This window comes from Neopsephotus bourkii, unplaced genomic scaffold, assembly GCF_033783945.1.
Source record: "Neopsephotus bourkii isolate Nb327-2 ecotype Australia unplaced genomic scaffold, CSIRO-AGI_Nbou_v1 NB_94, whole genome shotgun sequence".
NCBI lineage: Eukaryota > Metazoa > Chordata > Aves > Psittaciformes > Psittacidae > Neopsephotus > Neopsephotus bourkii.
Window position 1 is genome coordinate 28421 of NW_026900611.1, and position 27728 is coordinate 56148.

Genomic DNA, 27728 nt, shown 5'->3' on the forward strand with positions numbered 1-27728 from the left:
GGCAACCGCGAGTCGCCGTGCGCGCAAGCGCCGTATGTGCTGGTGGCGAAGCGGCGAAGGGGGGGGAATGTTACCCGGATGTGGCGCATGCGCGGTGTTGCCTGGACGTGTCGGCGGCCCCGCGGAGCGCGATCGCTGGAGCCGCGGCAACAACACCACCACCAACGCGACCGGTACCGCGGCGGCGGCTCCGTGCCTGCGCGGCCGGGTCCCGCTGCCAGCGCCGCCCCGCCGGCCCGGCCACAGCCCGGGGAGGGGAGGGCGGGGGGGCGGAGGCCTGGCCCGCCGCGGAGCACCGGGGCCGGCTGAGGCGAGGGAAGGCTCCCCCCCTCCCGCCATCACCACAGCGGTCGCCGCCCCTCACCGCAGCCCCAGGCCGCGCCCGGACTGCGGCCGCTCCGACCCCGCCTGCGGCCCAGGTAACATCCGCTCTCGGCTCCCCGCCCGCCGAGACCGCCCGCAGCTTGCACCCCCCCATCCCGCAGCGCTGTCTGCGGACCGCCCCCTGCCCCGCGCCTCCCGGGGGCTTGTCCTCGGGCCCCGCTGCCCCGTTCCCCGCCCCGGCTCCTGTCCCGCTTGCCGTGAGCGAGCAGCAAACGTCGTTCCCGCACGCTCACATCCCCCCCCCCCCCCCAGCCCCAAACTTTTAAGTGTTATTGTTGTTAACCCCCGGTCCTCTCTTGGATGGGCTCTCCCGCCGCCCGCCCGCAGTTAAACTTCGCTGTGGTGCCGTTCGTGCAGACCGCGCTCGTGTCGTGCTCCCTCTCATGCCCTGAGTGGTTTTGTGTGAGCAGGTTGGCGTTTAGTTCTTTGAAATCTGCCATCTTCTTTGCAATACCAGCTCTCTTTAAGGTGATTTTTATGCAGCGTGGGGCTGCGCTACACGTGGGGTGTTCATAAAAGTCATTAAAGTGATTCCTCCTTGACCCTCTCTCTTTCCCATCCCCGTTTCTCAGGGAGATTTGTGGCATTGTGTTATTGAGTCCTCACCACGGAAGGGTGGTTAATTTACGGGGTAATCTAGCTGTGGGTTAGGTGTGTTATTACTTGGAGCCCAAATTGTACCACTTGCAAACCAATTCTTCTCAAGCACGTACAGTGGAGTAGGATCGTGGTGTCTTTTACCACTGTTCCTAACCACTTCTTGGTTAAGAACACCATGCTGCTGTCAACAGGCAGGAGTGATTCCAGGCTCTGTGATAGCTGTCATCTTCTGAATCGCAAGACTCTTGTTACTTTGTTCAGTAATGTAGGTGCAAGGTGCTGCCCTATAAAACATGTTTTCGTACTCTTAGCTTCATGATAAGTAGGCAACTTGTCCTTCTGGCCTTCTTATCTTGGCCGGATTGCTACTGGAAGCAGTTTCTTCTCACTTTGCATTCATGAACCTTGTTTGATTTGCTTGTTGCATAAGAATGCATGCTTAACGTTGATATAGAAACTTTATTTCAAAGAGCTGAAGCCTGAAGAGAAGCAGTAAGTGTCTCGAGCTGATTAGAATTCCTTTTTTTAAGTGGCTCTTTACATAATGCATTCAGGCTTAGCTTGCACAATGGGGATCGAGAGGTATCAACAGATTTAGTGGAGAACAAAGGTGCTGAGAGCAGTGGATCCTCGTGAGGAGCAGCCATTGCTGTGCTGTTGTTGAAGGCCTGCTGGAATTTTAGGGCTCTATTTTCTTATATTGTTAATCTGTGAAAAACTCTAGTTTTGGTTGGGGCTGGAATTTTCCATGCTTGCTTTGCCCAGAGGTGATTTTTTTCTTTAAGCTCAAGCAAATGCAGAGAGCATTATCCCTGTACGGATTACAATAAAGAGCAGATGTTATCTACTACACCTGTTCTGGGGTATCGAAACATGACGTACGAGTGAAAAATCACACTGCTTCTGCCTGAACAATGTTTGACTCTTCCTTCTTACTGCTTGGCATAACCACAATTGTTTCCTCTGTTTGTGAGGTTTTGACAAATTACTATTTGTCCTTGTTGGAGGAAGCCTTCTGCAAGAAGATGAGTCTTGCAGGATACCCTGAGGAAGAGCTCAGTTCAGGTTTGCTCTGTCATTCTACGGCAAGGAGTTCCACCACTGCCTGCTTTCTGAATGCAGTCTCTTGGAAGCGAGGTAGTGTGAGGTGCTGTGCATATAGATCCAGTTGTAGAGGAGTTTGCTGCTTTTTCCACCCCCGTGGTGCAGTGTGCAGTGGTCTTCCTTCTCTGACCATGCAGAAGGCTATATGGAGGAGGTTTTTTTCAGCTGTATGCTTTCTCGAAAGTGTGGAGAGAGGGAAGGGGAACAAACATAAAAAATTAGCTTTCTGGGGGTATAAAAAGTGTGCTTATGTAGTCCCATCAGCATCATAGTGCTGTTTTTCATTGTGTCCTGGTCCCCCTCCCGCATTCAAGGACAAGATAAGGCTTTATCCTGACTCAAGAGCTGGGCTGGTTCAGCCTGGAGAAGAGAAGGCTCCTGAAGGGGAGACCTTAGAGCAGCTCCAGTGCCTAAAGGGGCTGCAGGAAACCTGAAGAGGGGCTTGGGACAAGGCCCTGTAGGGACAGGCCAAGGGGAATGGCTTGAACCTGCCCGAGGGGAAACTGAGCTGAGCTCTTAGGCAGAAGCTCTTCCCTGTGAGGGTGCTGAGGTGCTGGCACAGGGTGCCCAGAGAAGCTGTGGCTGCCCCATCCCTGGCAGTGTTCAAGGCCAGGTTGGACACAGGGGCTTGGAGCAAGCTGCTCTAGTGGAAGGGGTCCCAGCCCATAGTAGGGGCTTGGAACGGAACGAGTGTTAAGGTCTGGTCTAGTGGAATGTGTCCCTGACTGTGGCAGGGGGCTAGAACTAGATGAGCCTTAAGGTCTGGTCTTGTGGAATGTGCCCCTGACCATGGCAATGGGCTAGAACTAGAAGAGCTTATGGTCTGGTCTAGTGGAATGTGTCCCTGACCATGGCAGGGGGCTAGAACTAGATGAGCCTTAAGGTCTGGTCTTGTGGAATGTGTCCCTGACCATGGCAATGGGCTAGAACTAGAAGAGATTTAAGGTCTGGTCTAGTGGAATGTGTCCCTGACCATGGCAATGGGCTAGAACTAGAAGAGCTTTAAGGTCTGGTCTAGTGGAATGTGCCCCTGACCATGGCAGAGGGCTAGAAGTAAATGAGCTTTAAGGTCTGGTCTGATGGAAGATGCCCCTGAGCATGGCAGGGAGTTGGAACTAGATTATAAGCTTTAAGGTCACTTCTAACCCCAACCATCCTCTGATTATAGGTATTTACTGTAGTGTTTGTTCCTTGAATGAGATTAAAAACCCGTGTGCAGCAGAAATGTTTGTTCTGTTTACAGGATCAGTCTGTTGTATTTGTAAAGTGCTTTTAAAAGCCATTGGAGAGCAGAGGTGAAAGCTGAGAGGAGTTAAGATGTGCTGAGAGCTGTAGCTGGACAGCTACATCAGACCAGTTTCTTCCATAAAGAAATGGCTGCTCATACTTTTTAACTGTGGATTTGTGTTAAGATGAAGGAGTTGCCTCTCAAGAGTTATCTCTAAACTCTTCTTCAGTTCCTTTTATGCTGATGTGTGTCTTAAATTTTCGTAGCTACTGACAGTGAGATGAACAGAATTGATACAGATGATTCAGATATGAGCACAAAAATAGTATTCTGGGGAATGTCAGCTCTTACTGTACAGAACAGTGTGAGTGCAGTACCTCCTTAGTACACTTTCTCTTGCTCTTTAATGCTAATTGGTCTTATGTCTACAAACATTTTGTTCCTGTTCACCCTTTGGGCAAGTAGATAATTGTCTAATGTGCTGGAAAGAATCTGCAGTTTAATCACTTATTCATATCTTCATCAAATCATAAGCTGCCTTTTGTTTTATTGGTTTATGGATTTTTTTCTTTGTCATGTTTATCATAAAACTTCTACCACTGCATTATTAAACAGCAAAACTCTAGTAACGTTTTGGTGGTTAAAAGCTATCAAATGTACGTGCTGCTTTTTCTGACATCTTTGTGTTTGTCTAATTTTGGAAGCAGCAGCTTATGCAAGAGCCTTTCTTGTCCTTTATTTATGTGAAATGTTCTAGCAAGATGTCAGTTTGTACGCTATTCTAATTAGCCAGTTCGTTAGCGTTGTGTTACTGCCTGGTATGAAAAGGCTGGAAATCTGGGACTGGGATGGCTGTAACTGGTAAATCATGTTCCGAGTGTGGCAGTGGCAGCTTCAAGCAAACTGTTCTTACTTTTTTAGATGTGTTTTTCTAAAAATTACATTTATAATCACAACTTGGAAATACCTTTTTGGTCATTAGGGTTGTTTTTTTTTTTGCATTAATTCATTTCCCTTCTTGCCCCACTATATGACTCCCTAGAATTGAATGCTGTATCTTTTATATTGAAATTGATGTTACAATATATAACGTATATTAGATAACATTAATTTTTAACAAAAATTACATCTTTCCCCTTGACATCATATGGCACCGTGGGCCTTGGTCTGGCTGTGGTCTTTCTTCGTTACTTCAGTAGATGTGTTTTTATTAGCTTTTTCACTTGAAAACACAGATGATGTGAGCTTATTTTCTTGGTTTTGAAGACCATAGTGGTAATATTCACTCAAGTCATGGATAAATCACAAACGACATTCTCCCTGTAAATTTGCTGACTTGCTTAGACCCTTCTACAATATGTTACGACAGATAATGGCCAAGTTACCTTAAAATTCATAGCAGATAGAAATGCCTGTAGAGTAGCTGGTGAATGCCATTAGACATACTTACCTGCCTGTATTGTCTTTAGCATCCCTGTACATGTTCGTGACACCAGCCCTTCCACAGAAAGAGTACTAAAAATGCTCAGGCTTACATATTCACATGCACTGTAGAGCATAACTGCTGCTAAAGATCTGTGTTAGTGTTATTTAGAATAAAATAGTTCAGTTGGAAGGGACTTGCAATGATCATGTATTGACAGTCATTTGAAATGCTCTCATGTGACACAGGGTGGTTGTCTGATCAGTTTGTACAAAAAGGTGGCAAATTTCAACCTCACTTTTGAAAGGATTCGTGAACCCCAAATGTGTATCTAATGCTCAGCATGTGTAAAATCTCTTATTTGACTTTCATTTGGCAGACTGGTTGCATTTCCATCGCAGTGGAGAGGGGCTTTGGACAAGGGCCTGCAGGAACAGGCCAAGGGGAATGGCTTGAACCTGCCCGAGGGGAGATTGAGCTGAGCTCTTAGGCAGAAGCTCTTCCCTGTGAGGGTGCTGAGGCGCTGGCACAGGGTACCCAGAGAAGCTGTGGCTGCCCCATCCCTGGCAGTGTTCAAGGCCAGGTTGGACACAGGGGCTTGGAGCAAGCTGCTCCAGTGGAAGGGGTCCCTGCCCGTGGCAGAGGTTGGAGATGGGTGAGCTTTGGGGTCCTTTCCAACACAATTTAGTCTGGGATTGCATGATTTCAGGGTTCTTGTGAATATGGTTGTAGTTCCATCTTGCATTGTTCCTGCACTTCTGTGTCAGTGTGTGCTGCATGTTCCCCTGCTGCCCCACTGACCGTGTTCATCGGCCTTCCCCATGATCATCGCTGGGTCCTCAGCACCTTCTCTCCGTCTGGAACCTCTTTTTCTGAGCTAATCTGCAAGGCTGCTTCCCTTTCTCCACCAAAAGCTTTTCAAAGGGCCTTTGCTGCCCTGACACTTGCAGGAACTATTTTTCCAGTTGTGTCAAGGCTCTGCTGTATTTTTAAACTTGTACTTCTCATGTAATTCGTCCTGCAAACAGTAAAGTCTCCAAGAGTCTTAAGTTGTTGCTTTTCTAGAAACTACCTCCTTTTTTGTCGAAACTTAACAAACAAAATGTATGCTGTGGAGGGGGTTTGGCCGTTGGCTCATATCTTAAAGTAATTATCCAGTGGCATTTGGGCCGTCACATATTTAGACTGAGTTTCTTGGTGAATTTGATCCTTCCGTGGCTGTGATTGGCTTAAACCCCACTGTAAATGAACAGCGTCACATATCATATCAGCGTTGGGCAGGGATAAAAAGGTCTGGCCCAAGCTGCTGGAGTGCTCATTCCCTGGATCGTCTTGCTTTGGGTGACATCCCTGGCTTCCAGCTCCATCCATAACCCACTGGTTCGCCTGTGTGAGCGTGTTATTTCCTTTACTTGTTTGGGGTTGATCATTCTACCCACATTGCAATGTGTGGCTTTTGTGGGAGGAGAGGGGGAAGATAAGTGAATTGCAAGTGTGAAAAGTATTCATTTGGGGTTCTTGTTGATATTTAGAAGGGAATGTGAGTTCTTTTTACTAAATCTGTATCTGTAACTTCTCAGCAAATTTCAGCCACATTAGTTTATTGGAAAAGGCAATTGTTTGGAAGAGGGATTTTTTCAGGTAAGTTTCAAAATGTGCTGGGCTGAATGGCTAGGACATTAAAGGGGGTTTAGGTGAAGTCTCAGTATTTTTTTGTTGCCTCTGCCCTTATGTCTCAGGTGAGAGTCTGTACAACTGCAGTAATTCCTCTGTAGAACCAAGGAAACCAAGGCCATGTGTTTTTTTTTTTCCTAACTGTGGAAAACAGAAACAGTTTTTCTCTCATTCTAAAACCCCTGTACTCCTCCAGACCATGTGTGTGTGTCTGCCTGTGTCTGTATGCATCTGCATGCTTTTTTGATGAAGAATTTCAAACTGAAATATATCTAAGCAACTCTTGGGGCTCGTGTGAGGCTGTCCAAATGATCCTATCTCTTAAGTACCTAGTATGCTGCCTGAGGAGTTGCTGAAAATATTTGGAAGTCATGGCTCACACTGTTTTTGTTATCCTTGGTTTCTGGCATGTAAAAGCACTTGTTCTTAAGGCGTGCTAGTTTATAATACTGTCTTGCAGCTCTAGGGATATTAGCAAAATAAACTATTAATTTTCCGTTCCATAAATGCATTGATTATCCCTTCAGGTGAGATCTCATCTTCTTTTTGTACTTTGCTCAGGTTTCTTCCAGTTGATCAGGAGCATCTTCTTTCCACAAGTGGGAGTGCTCTCGTGGAGCTCCGGGCTAGCTTTTGCAGAAGATGCTGAACGTTAAACTTGGTCTCTGTTTTGTAGTCACACTAGTAGAATAATTGCTATTTTGAGAGGGAATGTACCAGTTGATCCTAGAACAGTGGAACGGTTTGAGTCAGTACGGTTTTTATTTTGATTTCCTGCCCATGAGATAAATGTAAGCGCAATGAGGGCGGTAGTGTAAGAGCTCAGTAATGTTACTTCCACGTAGGTAAGTCAATAATATGTTTGATTTTCTGTTAGGTGAAGTAGCATACTGTCATAGATGTCTGTGTTTTTAGAATCTATTTATATTGCTCAGGTAACCATTTGTGGCAGAATTATCCACAGATATGAAAGTGAGGCATGTGGCACCAGTGGTGCATTTTTAATGTTAGACAGCTGCTTCATGTTTTGAATTTCATTGCACAGGCTAAAAGATACATCACCCTTCAGCAAGGCAGCCGTGGGGAAGTGGGACGTACAGAAGAGTTACGGTATTTGTTCCAGTCTGCATCACTCTTGAAGGAAGAGCTGCAGTTAAATGGTTACTTACCACTGGGGTGTGTTTTAAATTACCTGGCAATCTTAACTTCTTTTGTCTTTCAGGTTTAACTCCTCTTCAGAGGATCTTAATCTTGTTCCAGTAATCTTCTTAATCTTGCTCCGATACTTCAGCTATCACAGAACACTAGTTGTTGGCATCTTTCATAAGATACTGTTAATAGTTATTGAAATACATTACTTTCTATAAGATGAGGCACTTCTCTGTAACTTTGTAACTCGTTAGCATTTTATATTATCTCATCCCATTCTTTTTTTTTCTTCTGTGTTCTACTTGCATCACACTGTAGAAGGGGGGAGAGAAACACCTTTTTGTTCCTTGGTAGGTGGAGCAGGGAGCTTCACTAGAAGCTCTGTCTCCTGCAGCAGCTTTTCTTGTGTTCCCTGTCTCTTCTCTGTGCCCCTTTCCCTCCCAGAATACCCTCTTGCCCACTTCTGTTTCATGAAATCCTGGGTAGAGAGGCAGCTAAGAAGGTCTTTGCTCAGTATATTTGCCCCTACTTACTCCACTCTAAATCTAAGCTTGAGCTGTAGTGTGGGATTGCCTAGTTGGGCAGGGGGCCTGCTGGGGAATGAATTCGAAGTTTCATGGTTGCACCAAGCAAACGTTAAATCTCACAAGCATGCTGCTGTTTTGCAGAACATTTAACACTCCGTGTCTGAGGGCACACTGGAACCTTATCTTCAAAGGCTCTCTTCTAAAAATATAGCGCATTAAGATTGCATTTTGCTTTTATTTGCACACATAAAAGTAATATAGTAAGAAGGTGTTAAGGCACCCCTTGAATGTGTGACTCGTAGAGCTATTTCGTGAGAAACTGGATTTGTGGAACCTAAGAACTTGGCTTGCCTGCAAAATACACTAATGCTTCTGATGCTTCAGAAGAAATATGCCGCAGCATTTATCAGTACGTGCTAGATCGGTAGCCACTGGCCTCACCCCTCCTTCTGGGGATCAGCATTGCAAGATCAAATCCAGGATTTCTGTAGGGGGCAGCTCTAAAGGGAGGCTCCCGAATCACCGTGCATAGTTAATGCACCAGCAGCGTGTAACAGTATTTAAACTCCTAAACAAGTGGCCTGGCTTTGAAAAGTGCTGAACAGTCAGAAGCTCCTATTGAGCTCAGTGGCAGCTGAGGGGTGACTCAACATTTCTGAAGATCATTCCACTTAAATAAGGATTTATTTGCCTGATTTTTAGTCTTCTGAAAGTCAGCAAGTAAAATTCTCATTCATGGTTTTAGGGGTGTAGGAGAGAGCTGCATGTCTTATTTTAAACATCTCTTTATTTAAAGCTCTTCTGGCTAATAGCTTTATCAAGTCACTTATTTGTGATTACTTATGCATATCTATCTGGGATGCTGTTTTATATTTAAGGAAAATGATGTTCTATTCTGTTTTAGCTGGCAAGCTTTTACAGATTTATGTGAGTGCGAGTTGCCATGGAGAATGACTGGCAGGTTAAGCTTGACTTCTAAAAGAGACTTACTGAGTTGAAGCACAGAAAAACGTAGCAGTGAGGGAGAAACTTTAATAGCTAGGTAAAATGATCTTACTCATTAGGTAACTGTTTTCCTTTGGGATAAATTAGGCTCAGAAGTGTCCTTACAAAAGAAGAAAACTACTGAAAATTGAAGTGGGGGGAGTCTGGGGGGGTTGGGAGGATTTGCAGTGTGTATTTTTTTATTTCCAAGTGTACCAGAGCATGCTGTATTTGAGTTGGAATTGGAGAAAAATAGGGAAAAGACTTTTGTTTCCTTTTATGATTATGCTTGACTTATGTTACGTTATTCCTCGTGCAAGAAGGGAAGCCATGCATTCACACTGTCATTTGTGTGATGCATTAACTTCCTAAATTAACATCCCACTCTTTATTTTTGTGCAACACATTTGTTTCCAATAAATAGCTGTTACTACTATACCTCTAATAACATGGAAAATTCCAGTGCAGTAACAGGACTTTGACTGGATATGTTCCTCAGATAATGTGCATGAACATTTTTTCTTTAACTGTTGAAGATTTTATTTACACTGAAGAGAACATGTTATTTTCAGCAGGGCTTATATTTTAAGCTTACTCAAGAAATGTAAATATAGTAAAATCACTTCGGTGTATTTGCTGCCAGTGTTTTAAAGGCAGACTGCATAGTTGGTAGAATGATGTTACTGGATTACTGCCTCAAGTCAAAGCTGCAAAAAGACCCAAAGCAGCTTTTGACAACATTAGACTCCCTTTTCTGTCAGTGCCCAAAACCTGCTGTCTTATATTTCTGAATAAGGCATAGTAATTATCTCATTCAGAATTGAGAAAATCTGGCTAGCTCTTCTAATTTGTGAATTAAAGGGAACTTCAAAAGTGTGGGGTCTTCTGTCTTTGGGAAGAATGACTTAATGACCAGAAACCACTGCAGGTTCTTAACAAATGGAGTTTAAAAGCCAAATGTGTGAGGAGGTACTTGGTCCTCATCTTCTGTTTGGTGCAGTTAAGGCAGTTCAGTTTGAGATATTTGGAAGTGCTTTTTAAGTGACTTCAGTTGGTTTGTCTTGGTCCAGAAGAAGCTGGATGCAAACAGGACAGATGTGCCAGTTGGGTTTTTTGTATATAAAGATACACACAATACTAATTTACATAAATGTGTATTGAGCTAATGGCCAGATAAGAGTTTTGTTTTTTTTCCTTTGTGATTAGCAAAGACAAATCACAGTCTGAGGTCAGATTGTAGCTGAACTATTTGAAGAGGATTATTAAATGAAGATGGCAGATGATTTTGGTGTACATTCATGCTTCTTCACTGTTCAAATTTTGTTTAAACCTATGCTCCTTGACTCAGTCAGCATTTTCACTTGGTCTCATCCTACCAGTATAAAACATAGGAAATCATTGTCACTCTTTTCCTTTTCCTGGTTCAGAGCCTGTTCATCTAATAATCCCTACCTTTCTACATGTACATACTATATGTACATGTATATAAACTATAACCTTTATGTTACTAGGGGAAAAAAAATCTTATATATTAAACTGTGCAAGCAGTGTCTTAAGCATGTTTTAGCTGTTATAGGACAAGCAGTGCAGTTTTTTGGTGTTTTTTTTTTCATGTGCTTTTAATATCTTGCACTTAGCTTGAAAATAAAAGAAGCAAAAAGCCACAGACTTCCTTAGAAACATGATCTGCAGTTTGTTAAAAACAATGCTAATGTAGATATTTTTTCCTCCTAGGTTTTACCAAGGGACAGTACATCTAACACTTAACTTGGATCATCAGCTTCAAAATCATAACAGCCCCCAAAACTGACATCTGATCTGAAAGAAAAAGCTGTGACAAATGGACAATATGTCTATTACTAACACACCAACAAGTAATGATGCTTGTCTGAGCATTGTTCACAGCTTGATGTGCCATCGACAAGGTGGAGAGAGTGAAACTTTTGCAAAACGCGCAATTGAAAGTTTAGTTAAAAAGCTAAAGGAGAAAAAAGATGAATTGGATTCTTTGATTACAGCTATAACCACAAATGGAGCTCATCCTAGCAAGTGTGTTACAATACAGAGAACGCTGGATGGGAGGCTTCAGGTTAGTACCAGTGAAAATCAGATGCTTTCCTCCTAGTGAAGCTGGAGCAAGAGTGAGCAACTCAGGATCCTAGGATGTTGAGGAATAGTAGCTGTCCTCTGGCATCCCCCTTTTGTATTTGTGTTTTGTGGCTGGAGCTCTGGACTGCATCAGTAGTTGATTATTTATTTTTTTTTCAAAAGGAGCAGAAGGTGTTGGATCAGCTATTCTAAATGAGCGTGTGTGGCAGTAAAAAGCAGGGTCACATAATAAATGCGGCTGCTTATCCTGGTATTTTCACTAGAAGCTTCTGTTAGCTCTGTGTTGGTCAACAGTTGGAAGACAGACCCATGATCCCGTGCTAAGGTACTCCAAGGAGTCTGCACTGAGGATTTTTGTTAGCCTTATATCGCCATTACTCAGTACCTGTATAGTTTGGGTTGTGATTTGCTTGTTCTGGGACAGATGTCATGTTTGTTGGGTAGCTCTCTGTCTACCCTAAAGCATTACTTTTTTTATTTATTTTTTTCAGTATAATGGATTGGCATTCTTCTACTTGTAAATCCTTTACAGTGTAGCCTGGTGCTTGTTCCTCCTCCTGTGGGGCAAAACTCTGTTAATCATCCATGGTGGGGAAGGTGACCATATGTGCTACACTAAGCACAAATTCTGCTTCTGCCATTTTGTATTAAGTATTTTTTCTTTAAGAATCACAGCGTTGACTTAACCATAGCAAAACCCTAACAGAACTTTATTTCTCTTGAAGAACTTGGGTAAACTGTACAACACCTTTTTTTCTTTCTTACTTTGGTGATGGAGAGAGGTTGTGGTGATGTTCATCCTCTTCCAGGTTTGCTCCTTACTAAGTAAAGTGGGATGTCTTGCAACTTTCCAAATCAGCTTTTGTGTCTAACTTTTTAGGTGGCTGGTCGCAAGGGATTCCCTCATGTGATTTATGCTCGTCTTTGGAGGTGGCCTGATCTTCATAAAAATGAACTCAAGCATGTTAAATATTGTCAGTATGCTTTTGACTTAAAATGTGACAGTGTGTGTGTAAATCCTTACCATTATGAGCGTGTAGTATCGCCTGGCATTGGTAAGTAACCTCTTGACCTAAAATGTGCAAATAAAATGTGAAATGTTTTCCTTTTCAGTGTAGAAAATACAGGCCTAAGTTAGAACCGTTAACTTTTAACGATCTAATGATAAATTATTCTTGTGCTCTTGCCCATCTTCTTAATGGAATTTTTCTTTTACCTTTATTAAAAAAAAACAAACCCAGTTTCTGTTTGAAAAAGCAGTTTCTGGCTTTTGTGTAAGCTTTTCTGTTGACTTTGCACACAGTTCTTAGAGTTAATGTGTATCCTGTGAATAACTTATCATTGAGACTTGTATTGTGATAGAGGGGGTATCTGTAGGACTGGTTTGTAAAAGCTGATAAACTTAATGTTCAAACACTCTTGAAGATCTCTCTATAATCCTCCACACCCTCTTTTCTTTTTCTTGATAAAGATCTCTCAGGACTGACACTACAGAGTTCTGGTAAGTAGTTCTGCTTGCTGTTGCATTTCTGTGGACACAAACTGTGTTAAACTCTTCAGCATGTACGCACTTTATTCCTGTGCATCTTCCTGAGAGGGACTATAGAGAGCAGATGGAAATGCATTTGTCTCTTTGGTTTTGGAAAATTGACAAAGTAGCATATGAGAGGCAAGTATTGACAAATTCTTTAAATTGAGGCTTCAGTGCAGCTTGTTGTTATGCTCTGTTTTCATCGCCTCAACTTAAAAACACTGAGGAAAAATTAAAAAAACTCAAAAACCGTACTTTTTTTTTTTAACTAGCAGCATTGAACAAGAATGTGTGCATGTGTGTATAATAGGCTAACTAATTGAATTGGGAATAATAGATGCTTATGATTTAGTAAGCAGTTTAACAAGAAAATAGTAGAAATTCTGTAATTAATATGCAGTTGAATGAAGCAGTCTGATATTCTTGCTCTCCCTGAAACTTGAGGGAAATTTGATGTTAAATGTCAAAAGAATATTATTCAGGAATCTGAGGTTGTACAGCTGCTTTATTCCCAAACCAGTTTTTTTTTCTCCTCCCAGAATAAATTGATAGAGAAGGAAACCTATGTTTTTAGCACATTATTAGAAGTAATCAAGAAAAATACTCATCAGGGATTGTAGTGATAGGACAAGATTTAATGGGTTCAAACCTAAAAAGAGGAAGTTCAGTTTAGATATAAGGAAGAAGTTCTTCCCTATGAGGGTGGTTAGGCGCTGGCACAAGGTGCCCAAGGAAGTGGTAAATGCGCCATCCCTGGCAGTGTTGAAGGCCAGGCTGGACAGAGCCTTGGGCTACATGGTTTAGTGTGAGGTGTCCCTGCCCATGGCAGGGGGGTTGGAACTTGATGATTTTAAGGTCCTTTCCAGCCCTAACTATTCTGTGATTCTATGAAAAATGACTTAAAAAGCCTCCAGACAATGCAGCAGACCTTAAACTTCACAAGCTTTAACTTGCACACTCATCTCTGCTGATTTGCATGTTACCTGTGTCTTCTGAAAAATGATCCTTGTGTGCAGAATCAGAGCTTAATAACTGTCAGTTAAATACATAGTAAGTGTTCCCTTGTCCTGCTACTCTTTTTTGCAGCAGGAAACAGAAATTACTGTCAAATTTTAATATATTTAAGGCTGCTTGAAAAACGAGCATGGGAGCTAATGGAGTATAAAGAGTTTTACTTGAATGTGCTTAGTGGGATAGATGGAAATAAATTCTTGTAGTGGCCATGGTAGTAATTTCCTTACACTGTATGTGGAATATTCTAAATTAGTGTCTACACTGTTAAATACAGAGTAGTGTTATATTGTCTTTGGATGTGAATGTAATGTTTCTAGTCAATTTGGATGGGAGTTGCATAAAATTACTTAAGGGATGTGTGCAGTTTTTATGTGCTGTTTTCATGAATTATGTTTATCATAGGAGCTTTATGTATATTCTTATAATAGGAATTGGTTTGTTAGCTACTGCATTAACGCATATTTGGGTGCCTGACAAAAAGCATGTTTTTCTCTTTTATTAACCATGTCAAATCACACAGTGCTGGACTGGAAAACAAAATGCTGTTGGAATTTACTACTGAGGGACTAAACTTGATTGAGAGCAGTCAGCAAAATGAACAGTTTGCTCTTCCATCCAGTTAACGCTTCAAAATTTCCTGCTGCTGCCTTGTTTATTTGCAGTTTAGAGGACTGCTTTAGCAATGTTTAGATAGGTTAAATCCTCCTCCCCAGTAGCTTTAATAGCATTGCTGTTGCTTGAAAGCAGTAGTGCGATTTGTAGTTAAATCCTGAAAATAGATTTGCTTTGCAAGTTTAACCATTTGCTTCTTTACAGCTCCATCAAGCATGCTGGTGAAAGACGAATACGTTCCTGACTACGAGGGGCAGCCATCACTGTCTTCGGCAGAAGGCCATTCAGTCCAGACCATCCAGCATCCACCAAGTAACAGGGCATCTAGCGAGCCTTATAGCACCCCAGCCATGTTAGCTCCTACTGAAGCTAGCACTACCAGCACCACTAATTTTCCCAACATTCCTGTGGCTTCAACAAGTAAGATCCTAGAGATTATATGAAATATTAAACTGTGAAAATGTGACAGCTCAAAGATAACTGCTGTTTTTTACCAGAGTAGATATTGCATCAGAACCGTACTTCTGCTACACTATGCTGGGAAAGTGTGTGGCATTACAATCTAGGCAGTCTCTTAAGTATTAACATAAGGTTTTAACTTGGAGCATAATATGAGTAACTTTTCCTGGTAACCCAGTCTTTTTTCAGTGAGACTGACATTGCGTGAGTGTAACAAGACTGTTTTGGATATGCCAGTGGTTCAGTGATACTATGTTAAAAGAAAATTGCCTGCTGACAGAACATTATGGCTGTTATTGGAATAACTGCTGTAGGAATGGAAGAATTTTATTATTTTATTGCAACGGCAAATGGAACAAACAAATACACTGTAAAGTGGCGATATCAAGAGGTTTTCAGACAATTCTTCATTGTTCCACAGCTGACAGAATAAGTCTTCCGGTTCTAACTTGATTATTTTTGTAATGGCCCACTGTACTACCAGACAGACAGCCCTAAATTAATATTGTCATGAGTCTGTTGGAGAGCTGTGTCAAAGTTTTTCTTAATTCTCTGTGTGTATTTGGTACAAGTGGAAGAGTCTGGTTTACCAGCATCAAACCTCACTCTTCACTCCAGCAGGACAGTAAAGCAGTTACGTACAGTGTCCTGCAGCTCTAATGTAGAGAAACCAGGGGGTTTGGAGTGGTTTCATGTACTCTTTGTCACTTCAGTATAAAAAAATATGTGGATTTCATGTTATCAAATTTTATTTTTTAATGGTGTTTTGATAATGTTTTTAATCTTTGCTGACTACTTTTCTGCTAAAGCTACAGATGGTTTTGCCAAGTTTGAGATACAATGTCTATTTGTCTCCAGCAGAGAAAAAAGGATGGGCAGTTTAATTGTATTGCCTTTGCACAACAGTTTATAGTCAGTAACTTTTTCTCATCAGTGCTGTAATTGTTGGAGCCCAGTGGACAGGAAAAAAAAAAAAAAGCTTGTTTTTTTAGGTTTTAGTTCAAGTTTTCAATGTGTTAAATTCTGCTAGCTACACCAGTTTGAGAGAGTGCAAATGTACTTGTGAAACTGCTGACCAGTTTAGTGTTAATGGCTGAGCTGAAGCCTTCTAAGATCTAATTCTGTTAACCTGTTCTAAAATATCTGTAGTTTTACTTTAAATCTTAGTTAATTCTTGAAATGTTCATCTGGGAGAAAAAGGAACCCAGAAGCTTTCTCAGAAACAGCCCAGTGATGCGTGCAGCTCTGTTCAAGCACTGTTTTTAAAACTAAAATGCTGTTCAGTATGTTTTGGAGGCACATAAATTTAAGTGAGTGTCCTCCTTAGGAACAGTAGTTACAACATCCTGAAAATAAGCAACTGATTGGACCTGCTGCTGGCCTGTTTGGATTCATACTAAATCTGCTCCAGCGATGTTATTCAGTAAAACTGTGGCATCTCTTCTTGTTTCCTTTCAAACTGGAAAATGAGGTGTGAACGGAACAAAGATACGGTTGGTGAACAGAGTTCTCTGCATACTTCTACTGCTAAAATATTAAGGATGTCAGTCAAAATTAGCTAATGCAGAGCACCTTGCTTCAAGTTTCCTAAGACACTCCGGTGGGTGGAAAAAAATACTGAACCAAACTTGTAGGAACTGTGTCTTGCAGTGTCCTTAGTTGAGTGTATTTTCCTACCCAGTAGTGCTGAGCTCTTCTTAATTAAAATTTTGGAACGTTCATGAATAGGTAGTGTGTTCTTTTACCAGGTCAACCTACCAGTATATTGACAGGTAGCCATAGTGATGGACTCTTACAGATTGCTTCAGGGCCTCAGCCAGGAACTCAGCAGAATGGGTTTACAGCTCAGCCAGCTACTTACCATCACAGTGAGTATATACATATGCGCACTCTTCTTAGTTTTCTAAAACCAGTTTCCAAATATTGAGGAGAAATAGAGGATTAGAAGTGAGATGCAGAAAAGCTTCCTTAAAAACCAACCACTTCTTTCTTTTTCTAGACAGTACTACAACTTGGACTGGAAGTCGGACGGCAGCCTACACACCTACCATACCTCACCACCAGAATGGCCATCTTCAGCATCATCCACCTATGCATCCTGGACATTACTGTAAGTAGTGCAGGTTTTCACATCACTTGCTTTGTTTCCAGTTTTGTTGAATGGTGGGGGCTCATTTGTGATGATTCGTTACCCCCAAATCCTTTTTTGTTGTTGTTACAGAACTGCCATTCCTGTGTTCAGTATATTCTGATGGTTAAATGTAAGAGCTTGATAGGCTTTACTCTGGTAAAGCAGCAGAGATCAGAAATTCAGATAGCTATACTGGTACCATCTATGTTATAGATGTCTTACTGTACCTGAGAAAACTGGAATTTCTTTTCTAAACCTCTGATTCTAAAGCTTTGCAGTCTAATAGTAAATATTTCCTTTGTGACAGATGAAGTTGATGCAGAATGTGTTGTTTGGATATTTTTCTTTCAATACTTGAAAGGTCCCAGCTGTGTTTATTTTCTAGAAATTTTGAAGTAATGTCTTCATGATGTAGCAATCTACATTAAAGTGTTGGATGACCTGTGTCCATGTATACTAACCAGTGTGAAAGAACTGCGAAAGCTCATGTAGTAAAGCATGGTCTTAATACAGCCTGGTTGATGGCTACATTTGGCACACAAACTTGAAAATGATTTTTTATCTGAAGTAGGACCACAACAGCTTGTTGTAAGGTACAGGAGATCAAAATGGAAAAAAACAGTGATAAAACTTTTAGTGACAGTGTCTAGCACTGTATATGTATATACCTTATACAGAGTATAGTGCAAAACCCCCCCTCCCAAATACAGGTTTCTCTAAATTTTGTGGCAAAAAGGTAGAGCAGTTCCTTATTTTCTAATACAGTGCTGAACCAGATCATCTGTTTGCAGCAGTATTTGTTATTGGAGGGGAGAATACATGGTGAACTAATATCAGAAAGACTTCTTACCTTCTGTCTATCACAAAAACTGTGGTTTAGGTACGGTCAAGTTAATTACTCTGTTCTGTTAGGATCCCACTTCATTTATCTTGTATTTGTCAGAAGTACCAGGATGTAAAAACTTCAGTGGTGCTGTAGATACTCTATAAATATCCTCAGTGCATGTATCTTTCTATAATTAATATTTGTAACTGGCTAGTGATACCACATAGAGCTTTTCTTGGCTGCTGCCGTTTCTCACTTCAGAGAGTTGCATGTTTTGACACCTACCAGCGTTGTGCCTGTTTTGACATCTTGTTGCAAAAGCTGCTGTTACTTATAATACTATGTTTAAGTCTTTCTTTCTTGTTCTCTGCTGCCTGAAAGGGACTTTCAGGTTTTGAAAGTAGAGAAAATAAACTGACCGATACCAAGACTGTATTCAGTATTTTTGTCTTTAGAAAATGAGTTCTCTTGGGTTTCTGTCCATCTTCAGGGAGTGTTTCTCATGGTCAAGCCCACAGCATGCTAGGCAACTTGTTCTGTGATGGTTTCTGACAGATTTAGATCACATGCCTCTATACAATGGTTTTCTCGTTGACTAACTTGAGGGCAGATGTGGAGCTTAGGTCCTATTTCTATTACATCTCTCTGCTACGTCTGGTTTATGCTCTCTCCTGGAGCTGGTTCTGTCTTGAGCAGTATGGAGTATTTCCTCCTGGGATACTAATGGAGCTCTTTGCTCTACTCCCAGATTTTTAGGAAACCACTAAGAGAGTAATTCTTTTATGATCATTTTATCCCTGGTCAGATTTGGCCAGTTGATTCAGAAACTACTGGGATTTGTAACATCTGGCATCCTCACAGGTATCTTTTAATAGGAAAACAAGTTAAGAAAGAAAACTTTGCTTTTTCTCCTGTAAAACAAATTGCATGTTTTCTCTTAAAGGGCCAGTTCACAATGAACTTGCATTTCAGCCTCCTATATCAAATCATCCTGGTGAGTAAAATCTAATATGTAATGCTAATGTTGTGGAAGCTAACAACTTTCTGGTTTGAGTCTGTTGTTTTTTTTCTTTGTATATTTGTTTGGGTATTTTCTGTATCAAATACACTAAAATTTGAGATATATATTCAAAAGGGAAGGAAGGAAAAAGAACTGTTCTGTTGTCTTTTGAATTCAGATGTCTCTTTTGGAATGGTGACATAGGCTGCAAACTGAATTCAGTTTACATGCCTAAGTCAAGAACTGCAGTCCTGAAACCTATATTGGAGGTGTCTGAACTCTGAATATCCTTGATAATTACTTTTGCAGGATGCCTGAAGTTGTACTTTCTGCTTGCTTAGATCCATCATGGACCTTAGGTCATGCCAGAGACCTCTCTCATCCATAATCTAGAAGTCTATCTTCACAGCCTTGCATTTGGTTGCTCAGGTTCCTGTTTGGGCCTCTGTGTAGAACCTTCCTCTTTCCAGGGTTCTTCATTAATGTAGCAGTTAATGGAACCAAGGAGGTCTTGTCTTGCAGTACAAGCTAGCTTCATTGCAGGTACAAGGTGATACTCTTGTTTTTAACAACAGCAAAGCTGTTGCCTGCACAGGAAAGCTGCACAGGTGGAAAGCTTGAAAGTTTAAATTGTTTGTTCATTGGAAAGTGACTAAATCAGTACCAGAAATAAAACTGTGATAACTGCTGGCTGAACTTAACTGTAGCTAAATTGTGTTTTATTTTATTTAGCATGTCTCTTTCACCCTATTGATTGAGCTATTGATTTCACCCTATTCTTTCCTTGGAGACATGAGTATTCATTTGAAGATAAAATAATTTAAAGGAATTCAGGCACCTTGGTTTATTCTTTCCTAATAAAACCATAACAACAGTTTCTTCAGGCAAGTAGGTGTGCTCTTGGGTGCTGCATTTTGTAACGAATGAATACATGTCAAGGCCCTGGAGATGGTCTTCTGCTCCTGGCTTATCAGGCTGTTTGTTGTGTGTAGGTCCTTTTCTGCTTACCCTGTTTTGAGTCCATTGTAGTGCTGATTTTCTTTGTCCTCCCCTGCAAACTGCTGTGTTAGCCTTTTGTGGAAATGTGCCCTTGTAGTCAGCAAAGGGGCCGAGTCCCCAGAATCTCCAGCAACTTCAGCTTATGCCAACTTTAGGTTGTAGCATGTCTGAAGAGAAAAACTCTTAACACTTGAAAGCAAACGCAGTAAGCTGTGTGGAAGGCTTGACAAGCCAGTTGCTCCCAGGTAGCACACAAGCAGCTGTATATAAAGTTACTTGCTGTTCTGTCAGGTTTCCTCACTTACTTGAGTGTTTGGGTTTCATACAGTGTATTTCTTCTTTACGTTAAAGAGCAAAATCAAGCAATAGTTGGAAGGTGCAGGAATGCAGACCCCTTACAAAATCTAACTGGAGTTATAAACTGTACAGAGACTTGTCTTAACTACAAAACCTCTTCACATCAGTGCGTGTTCAGAAATGACAAGCCCATGTTCATTGTAGCATGTAGCATTTTTCTGTGCTAGCAGACATGCCTTTGTCTATCTGAACTTGCTTATGTGAATATACACTCCTACTCTGAATGACAAATGCAGTTTCAGAAGGCTTAATTGATTATCTGGAATGTATTTATAGGGGTTTTTTTGTGCATTTTGGTCAGCTAATCATACATATTCTTTAGCTCCAGAATATTGGTGTTCAATCGCTTATTTTGAAATGGACGTGCAAGTTGGGGAAACATTTAAGGTCCCTTCAAGCTGTCCGATTGTCACTGTTGATGGATATGTGGATCCTTCTGGAGGAGATCGCTTTTGCCTGGGGCAGCTTTCCAATGTGCATAGAACAGAAGCCATTGAGAGAGCAAGGTAATCCGCACATCTCAAAAGCTCCAGCTGTCTGTGGTATTTGATAACATTTTGTTTCTGCCTTCAGTGTGTGCCTCCCTTTTCAAACTACAAGTATGGTATGTTTCTTTTAACTGAATTAACTGCAGCAGAGTGTATCTTTCTAGGCCACTGCTGTTAGGCATTCAGAATGTGAACTGCGTGACAAAGACCCTCAGTGCTTTGCAGAAGCACATTGCTTTTCATTGCTCTCAAAGGCTCTGCTGTCAGGGATAAAATTAGCATCCCGTGCCATTATGTATGCAGGCTGAATATTAGCTCTCCACACCAGAGAGTGATGTGAGAATAGTAGCAATATATAGATTTGTCAAAGGAGCAAAGGAGCGTTGATGGAGAGCTATTTGGATTTTCATTCATTCTCACCATGCACGTGCTAGGCTTTGTGGAAGCACAGAGAACTGAAGCCATCTTGCAGCTTTTTTTTTCCCCTCTTTGAAACAAGAAAAGAAGAAAATTATTCCATGTCTTCAGAAATGTGCATTGTGACGAGCACAGATTTGCATTGTGACAAGTAAGATGCTAGATTGCTGTAATGGGATCCAAATGAACACACAGTTCTGCATTAAAATGTGGCTTTGTGTATGTACTTGAGTGACTTTCTGTGCTGGAGTACTTGTGGGTGATTTTCCACTTCTGAACAGAGCTGAATGTGTTTGGTATCCTGTCTCTGTACTGTCAGCGAGTACAGTAGTTGCTACTCAGGTATCACAGTTTCTGCATTCTGTTTCATGTAGATCTTTGCATGGTATTACAGTATTTTTTACTGTACTGATTTTGTGTAACTATCTACTAACTTATACCTCAGCTAATAATTAGATTTTGAAATCCTTGAGTGTGTGGAGTGTAAATTAAGGCACCACAGATGACTGCTGGAGACCTAGGCTTATTTAGTAAAGGTGGGATCTATAGTATGCATGTATAGGTGCATTGTACCTGTTTTTCTTTTTAAGGTTGCACATAGGTAAGGGAGTGCAGCTGGAGTGCAAAGGCGAAGGTGACGTGTGGGTTAGATGCCTCAGTGACCACGCGGTCTTTGTCCAGAGTTACTACCTGGATAGAGAAGCAGGGCGTGCTCCAGGCGATGCTGTCCACAAGATTTACCCAAGTGCATATATAAAGGTTAGTTTGATGTTCCTGGATGAAAACTGTGAGGGAAATTGCATTTCATTCTGGTATATGTTGGGAAAGTGATGAGATACTGAAATAAATTTAACTTTGTTTTTGGTTATCCTTTAAAAAAAGCCCTAAAATTTCCATTTGACAAGTCTCCTGAGGTTTTAAAATTACTCTAAGATGAAAGTATAATCTAGCTACTGCAGAAATGACTAATTTTGTGTTTCATCACAGTCTTAATAGCAGGTTTTTATATTTTTACCCTTACAGTTTTAAATAAATTTCAACTAAATTTTTTAGCATAGGTTATCTGTTTGTTTACCTCCAAAGCAAGAAGAGTTGGGAAAGTGCAGAAGTGTAAAGTGTGTGTTACAGTGATCCACTTCATGAACCTGAAGTGATCCAGGGGCCACTTAAGTTGCATGGAAACAAATTATTTTCAACAGATTGTTACTTGGAGATGCCTGTGTCAGATGTGAAACTTTATTTAGCACAAGTCACACTTATAAAAAAAAAAAAACAATTCTTGAATTAGAGAGAAACTGCTTGAAATTTGCAGTTATTTATTTATTTTTAATCCTCAGTTTAATCCTCAGGAGGCAGGTTGTGTAATGAAGGTGAAAGAAACCCCGTCATTCTCTATCTACAAGGTTTCTAGTACGAGAACAGAATTCCTGTATACATTAGTGCCAAGCCTGGTCACAAAGATGGAAAATGCCACCAACCCAAAATCTAGCTGCTGAAACCTCAGGCCGATCGATTATCAGTGTTTCTTTTAAATACAATAACACATTTCTGTGAAGCAGTGAAGAATGAAGTCTGACAAAGTTAAGGAGGACTTGCTGGCTTCCATTTGTATCTATATGCTTATTTTGTGGAAATACTGGGGTTTAACTAAAAAGTTGGTATTTTATCAGCATGTAGCATCCTTCAGACTTTCATCCTGCTGACACTTCCACGCAAGCTACTGCTGCAGCCTGCTCAGCTCAGCCAGGTTCTGGAATTGCCAGTGTGGTTAACATGAAGAGTGTTTAAGAATCAGCTTTAATCTGTTAGAAATTAAACTAGTAAGGGAAGATTTGCTTTACCTAAGTGTATGGTGAAACTGTAGGATTTGCTTTGGGAAAGCAGAGTTTTCCGGATTATTGGGGATGGGAGATGAGGAATTTTTATCTTCACTGATTTCTGTAAGTCTGCATAATTTGATACTTCTTTTTTTAAAGGTGTTTGACTTGCGCCAGTGCCATCGTCAGATGCAGCAGCAGGCTGCCACTGCCCAAGCTGCTGCTGCTGCTCAAGCTGCAGCAGTAGCAGGAAACATCCCTGGACCAGGTTCAGTAGGTGGAATAGCCCCAGCCATTAGTAAGTACATTAACTGCTTGGTCTCCTTTATTCCTTACCTGAAAATAAATAACAGAGCTCCCCCTTTTAACAGCACCCATCCACCTGCTGCCCCTGGAGCAGCACAAGTAAAGTGCAGGACTGAGGCAAGGTGGGGCTTGGTGGCATCGTGATCACTCTGTATTCATCCACTTCTAACCTGTGCTACACACCAGTTTTCACTCTGTAGTCTTCAGGTAATATTGGATATAGAAGTGGCTGCTTATTGTACTGCTTATTAAGAAGTACGTACTGTATTTCTTGGAGTACAATAAGCAGATCCACTTCAATTTTTGCAGTACAGTGGAGAACACATTATGCACAAGGTGAAATAGTGTACCCTGTTACTTTAAACAAAGATACTTTGGGGCTGCTTAGGCTAGAGCTTTTGAAAACATAGTCTTTGAGATCTAATCTCATGAAAATGGTGTTCAAAACAATGGGATTACTGGGCAACAAAGTCCTTGTCTAGGTTTAGGGAAACATAATACTAAGATTCCTGAGACGAGGAAGAAGAAAGTGTGATGTTGTTTAGTTGTTGGTTTGTTTTTTTTTTTTGTGGGGTTTTTTTTCTGTTTTTTTTTTTCTTTTTAAGTTATTCTGGGGTAAAGTTTTCTTAATTACTAAATTCTAGATCCTTGAATGTGTACCTAAGTACTTTTTAAGAGCATAAGTACTTATATGTCTCAGGCTGCTTTATAGAATCATAGAATCTTGGAATACTTAGGGCTGGAAAGGACCTTAAGATCATCTAGTTCCAACCCCCCTGCCATGGGCAGAGACATCTCACAGCAGACCTTGTCACCCAAGGCTGTGTCCAGCCTGGCCTTGAACACTGCTGGGGATGGAGCATTCACAGCTTCCCTGGGCAACTTGTTCCAGTGCCTCACCACCCTCACAGTAAAGAACTTCTTCCTGTGTGCCATAGCATTTTCTGGATTCCATGTGGCTCTTTCTGGCTATCCTACAAATCACTGAAGGCATTTGGGGAATTCATGTAACTTTTTGTCTTAGCCATATGTGTGATTTGAAGCTTGCCAGCTCTGTTAATCTTTTTATTAGATGCAAGTAGCATCATTTGTTAATTCAGCTTCTTGCAGGGGGTAAGCCTGATTTCTGTGTTGAAAATGCAGCATTTGGCAAACCTCAAGAATAAGTATTTTCTGACAGTGTTTCCTAAATAAGGTTTATATGCATTGTATCACATAAGATACTGGGTTTCATGATGTCTGCTTTATCATAAGAGGTTCAGTATTTCAGCACCTTTTCAAAGTTGATGAATGATGAAAAAACAACTGTTTAAAAGAAATGCAAAGTAATTGCTGTGTTCCATCCCTGGCAGTGTTCAGGGCTGGGTTGGAGAGAGTCTTGGGTGACATAGTCTAGTGTGAGGCATCCCTGCCCATGGCAGGGAGTTGGAACTGGGCAATCTTAAGGTCCTTTGCAACCCAAACCATTCTGTGATTCTATGATTTGTGATAGCAGAGATCTAGAAATATGGATTGGCTTTGGCTGTAGTGAGAGGGAACTGTACGTGAAGGAAGACCCAAACAAACATGAGTGGCTAAAACAGATAATGGAAGAACATGTCCACGAACACTTACTTGAAACCTCTCCTGTTTAGGTTTGTCAGCTGCTGCTGGAATTGGTGTAGATGATCTTCGCCGCTTATGCATACTCAGGATGAGTTTTGTGAAAGGTTGGGGACCTGATTACCCAAGGCAGAGCATCAAAGAGACACCGTGCTGGATTGAAATTCACTTACACCGTGCGCTCCAGCTTCTAGATGAAGTACTTCATACCATGCCTATTGCAGACCCACAACCTTTAGACTGAGATCCTTGTGCTGCACTGCTGTGGGCCATTATATTGTGAGGATGGTGGATTGTAAAATACAATTCTGTTTATAACCTGAAGATATATTTTACTTTCGTTCTGCTCAATCTTCTTAAACCAGGTTTTAAAAATGCGTTTGCCGCCTTGCTCTTAGCAGAAAGAAACCGAACATGCAGAATTTGAATTTCAGTTATTTTCAGAACTTTAATGTTGTAATACAGGGCTTAAAGTGAAAGGTAAATGCCTTATAGAGACTTTACAGTGTTGGGTTTGTTCCCTGCAAAAATTTTCCTTCTCTATTGTGGCATCTTGGTGACAAGCCTCACAGGAGCCTTTTGTATGCAGAATATATATTATATATATATTTATATCTGAAAATTCCTTCTAGTAGTTACAAGCATTTACCTTATAGCAGCTTTACAATTCAGACTGATTTGTGATGTTCTTTTTAGGGAACAATGGTTAACAGAAGACTTCTTTATTTTGTTGACTATCTTCTTATGATTTTTCCAGATTAAAACATAGAAGCTGCCAAAAATTGAGGGAAGAGACATACGTTGTTGGCATTGATCTGAAATAGCAAGGAAAAGAAACGTGGCTTTTCCTTCACTAGTTTTTAAAAAAGATATCTTTAGATTTTTATTTATATAGACACATGAATTTTAAAACACTAAAGGAAATGGATACTTTCAGTGCTGGCACTCGGATCTAGCATGAAATGCCCAGTCTGCCACTGAAGTTGCCACTGAAATTGCATATCAAGTACCTAATGGCAGGAACATATTTTCATAGTTACTACTGACTTCTATGATTTTACTCAAGTAAAACCTGGCAGGTATTTTAAAAAGTTGCATGACTCTTTTTACTTGCATATACCATTAAATCATGTATGATAATAATACATCAATATTTACGATTTGATTTTTTGTATCTGTTCACCATTTCCACTCAGGGCAAGATGGCAAACTTGTTTTTATACCTCTTGGTTATTTTAAGCCCTATGCCATCGATGACCGTATCAATTGGCAGTGACTTTGTATAGAGAATTTACAGTAGAAAAAAACCTGCAAATGTATTGACTGTATGACAGATACAATATGTATGCTTTCTCTCTAGCTAATAGTATAAATAAAATTATGAAAACCCTGATTTTTATAAATTTAATTTGCTTCTGTTATGTAATTTTGCACCATGAAATCATTGATCTGGAGTGATGGATTAACGTCCTTCGCAAGACCAGCAGCAGCAGCCAGTAGTGGTAGGAATTTTTCTTGGCCATGAAGCCAGCCCAGTTTTACTTGCTTTCACTGCTTCTCAATGGAAGTGTGTCCTGAGGGTATCTCTTTTGGCTCTTTGATGGGGTGTGAAGAGGGAGCAGGAGTTCCTTATTTCCCATGTATGTGTAGAGAGCTCAGTTAAGCAAGCTTAGAAGTACATGGACTCCAGCTTAAATCTCTCAAGCCGTGCCAGTTTGGTCTGCCTGTCATGCTGTTCTGAGCTGACCTGGCAGCACAGCTGTAGTGGTTAACATAAGTAGAAGACTTGGAAGAGATTATTCAGAAGCTTTTTGCCAAGTTTCTTGCATAGTTTCAGGAATCTGCTTAGGGCTGTGTCACACAGCGCTTTAGGTGCTGCTTTCCCTGTGTGCTGACATTCTTAGGAAGGCAGGCAGCAGTCACTGTTTCTGTCTTAGCAACAGCCAGAAATGGATGAGTTTTCTCTGTATTTTCATTAACAGAGTTGCCTTCTTCAGACTTGCTTCTAATGAGATCATTGTTGGGTGGGTTTTTTTCCCTCTTTGCAGCAACTTCTTCGTGTTTGGAAAAACGGTGTTTGCTTTTCTCAGGGCCTTCAGTTTAAAACCTTTTTCATTTCTCTTTCTTAATGATGCATTTTGTCTGAAAAGCAAGCTTCTTGCAGAGCACTTTCATTAGAGGCTTCTGACTACATCCTCAGAGAAGCTTATTAACCTGCAGCTCAGTTAACACCTCATCCACAACTGAAAACTTGATCTGGGGGAAGAAATGAAAAACCTGACCACGCATTCTTCTTGCCAGCCTCCCTTTTGAATTGCCAGTCCTGCTCTTACAGCGGGGTTTGAGATGCCTCGGCTTTTGGGAAGTGCCTTCTGTCTGATCAATTTATTCTAATAGACTGTTTGTTTGATTAGAAGGGCACGTGCTTATGCCCTGTTTAACTTAGTGGTTTTGCAAGGTGCTCATCTTGGTGGATGACTGATCTGTGTATGGCTACTTCACAGCAAACCTTTTGTACCAATTGCTCTCATTTTGATTGTGCCAAATTTTGAGAAAACAGTGAAAGATTGTTGTTTTTCTTGCCTCTATTACACTCGGAAAGAATTCAGCTGTTAAAGAGTACTTCTCTTTTTGCAGATGTTTTTCAAATCTCCTTAAGCCTCTACCTGCAGTGAATGGTACCCATGGTGTTGTATTTAGATGGCCAGGAATGTTCAGGATAGAACAACAAAATAATGTCATACGAGTTTATTGGAACCAAGAAATCAGGCTCCACATGAAGAGAAACCTGAACATTGTGTAAGTCAGTAAAGATACTAAAATGTCATTCATCTTCTCCAGCAGGCCATTACCAATAAGGTGCAGCCGTAACTGTTGAAGGGCAAAATGAGAGACTCTTATTCTTAGTTTTTAATACACTTTTAATGTAATTTCTGTGCTTTTATTTCTTACCACAAGGCGTAGAAGGCAGCACATATTGAACTGGA

The 27728-nt window shown here is 41.0% G+C and overlaps 1 protein-coding gene across 5 annotated transcripts; it reads left to right on the forward strand.

Moving 5' to 3' along the window:
* Positions 1 to 329: 329 nt before the first annotated feature.
* On the forward strand, positions 330 to 26149 carry SMAD4 (SMAD family member 4). 5 transcript variants are annotated; one of them, XM_061355505.1, is made up of 13 exons: positions 330 to 419; positions 10808 to 11162; positions 12063 to 12237; positions 12654 to 12683; positions 14544 to 14759; positions 16547 to 16666; positions 16798 to 16908; positions 17695 to 17751; positions 18699 to 18749; positions 20434 to 20617; positions 21607 to 21775; positions 22993 to 23131; positions 24774 to 26149. In XM_061355505.1, exons 2-13 carry the CDS (start codon positions 10914 to 10916, stop codon positions 24983 to 24985), a joined length of 1713 nt encoding a protein of 570 aa, XP_061211489.1. In that variant the 5' UTR covers positions 330 to 419; positions 10808 to 10913; the 3' UTR covers positions 24986 to 26149. The 5 variants fall into 5 exon arrangements, with proteins under 5 accessions (XP_061211489.1, XP_061211509.1, XP_061211518.1 ...); XM_061355525.1 differs by lacking the exon at positions 17695 to 17751; XM_061355534.1 differs by lacking the exon at positions 16547 to 16666.
* The last annotated feature ends 1579 nt before the right edge of the window (positions 26150 to 27728 follow it).

Coding starts and splice junctions, on each gene's coding strand:
- SMAD4 (XM_061355505.1), top strand. CDS start 10,914: ATGGACAATATGTCTATTACTAACACACCAACAAGTAATGATGCTTGT. Junction 12,684..14,543: donor ACTGACACTACAGAGTTCTG/GTAAGTAGTTCT, acceptor GCTTCTTTACAG/CTCCATCAAGCATGCTGGTG. Junction 16,667..16,797: donor GCCAGCTACTTACCATCACA/GTGAGTATATAC, acceptor TTCTTTTTCTAG/ACAGTACTACAACTTGGACT.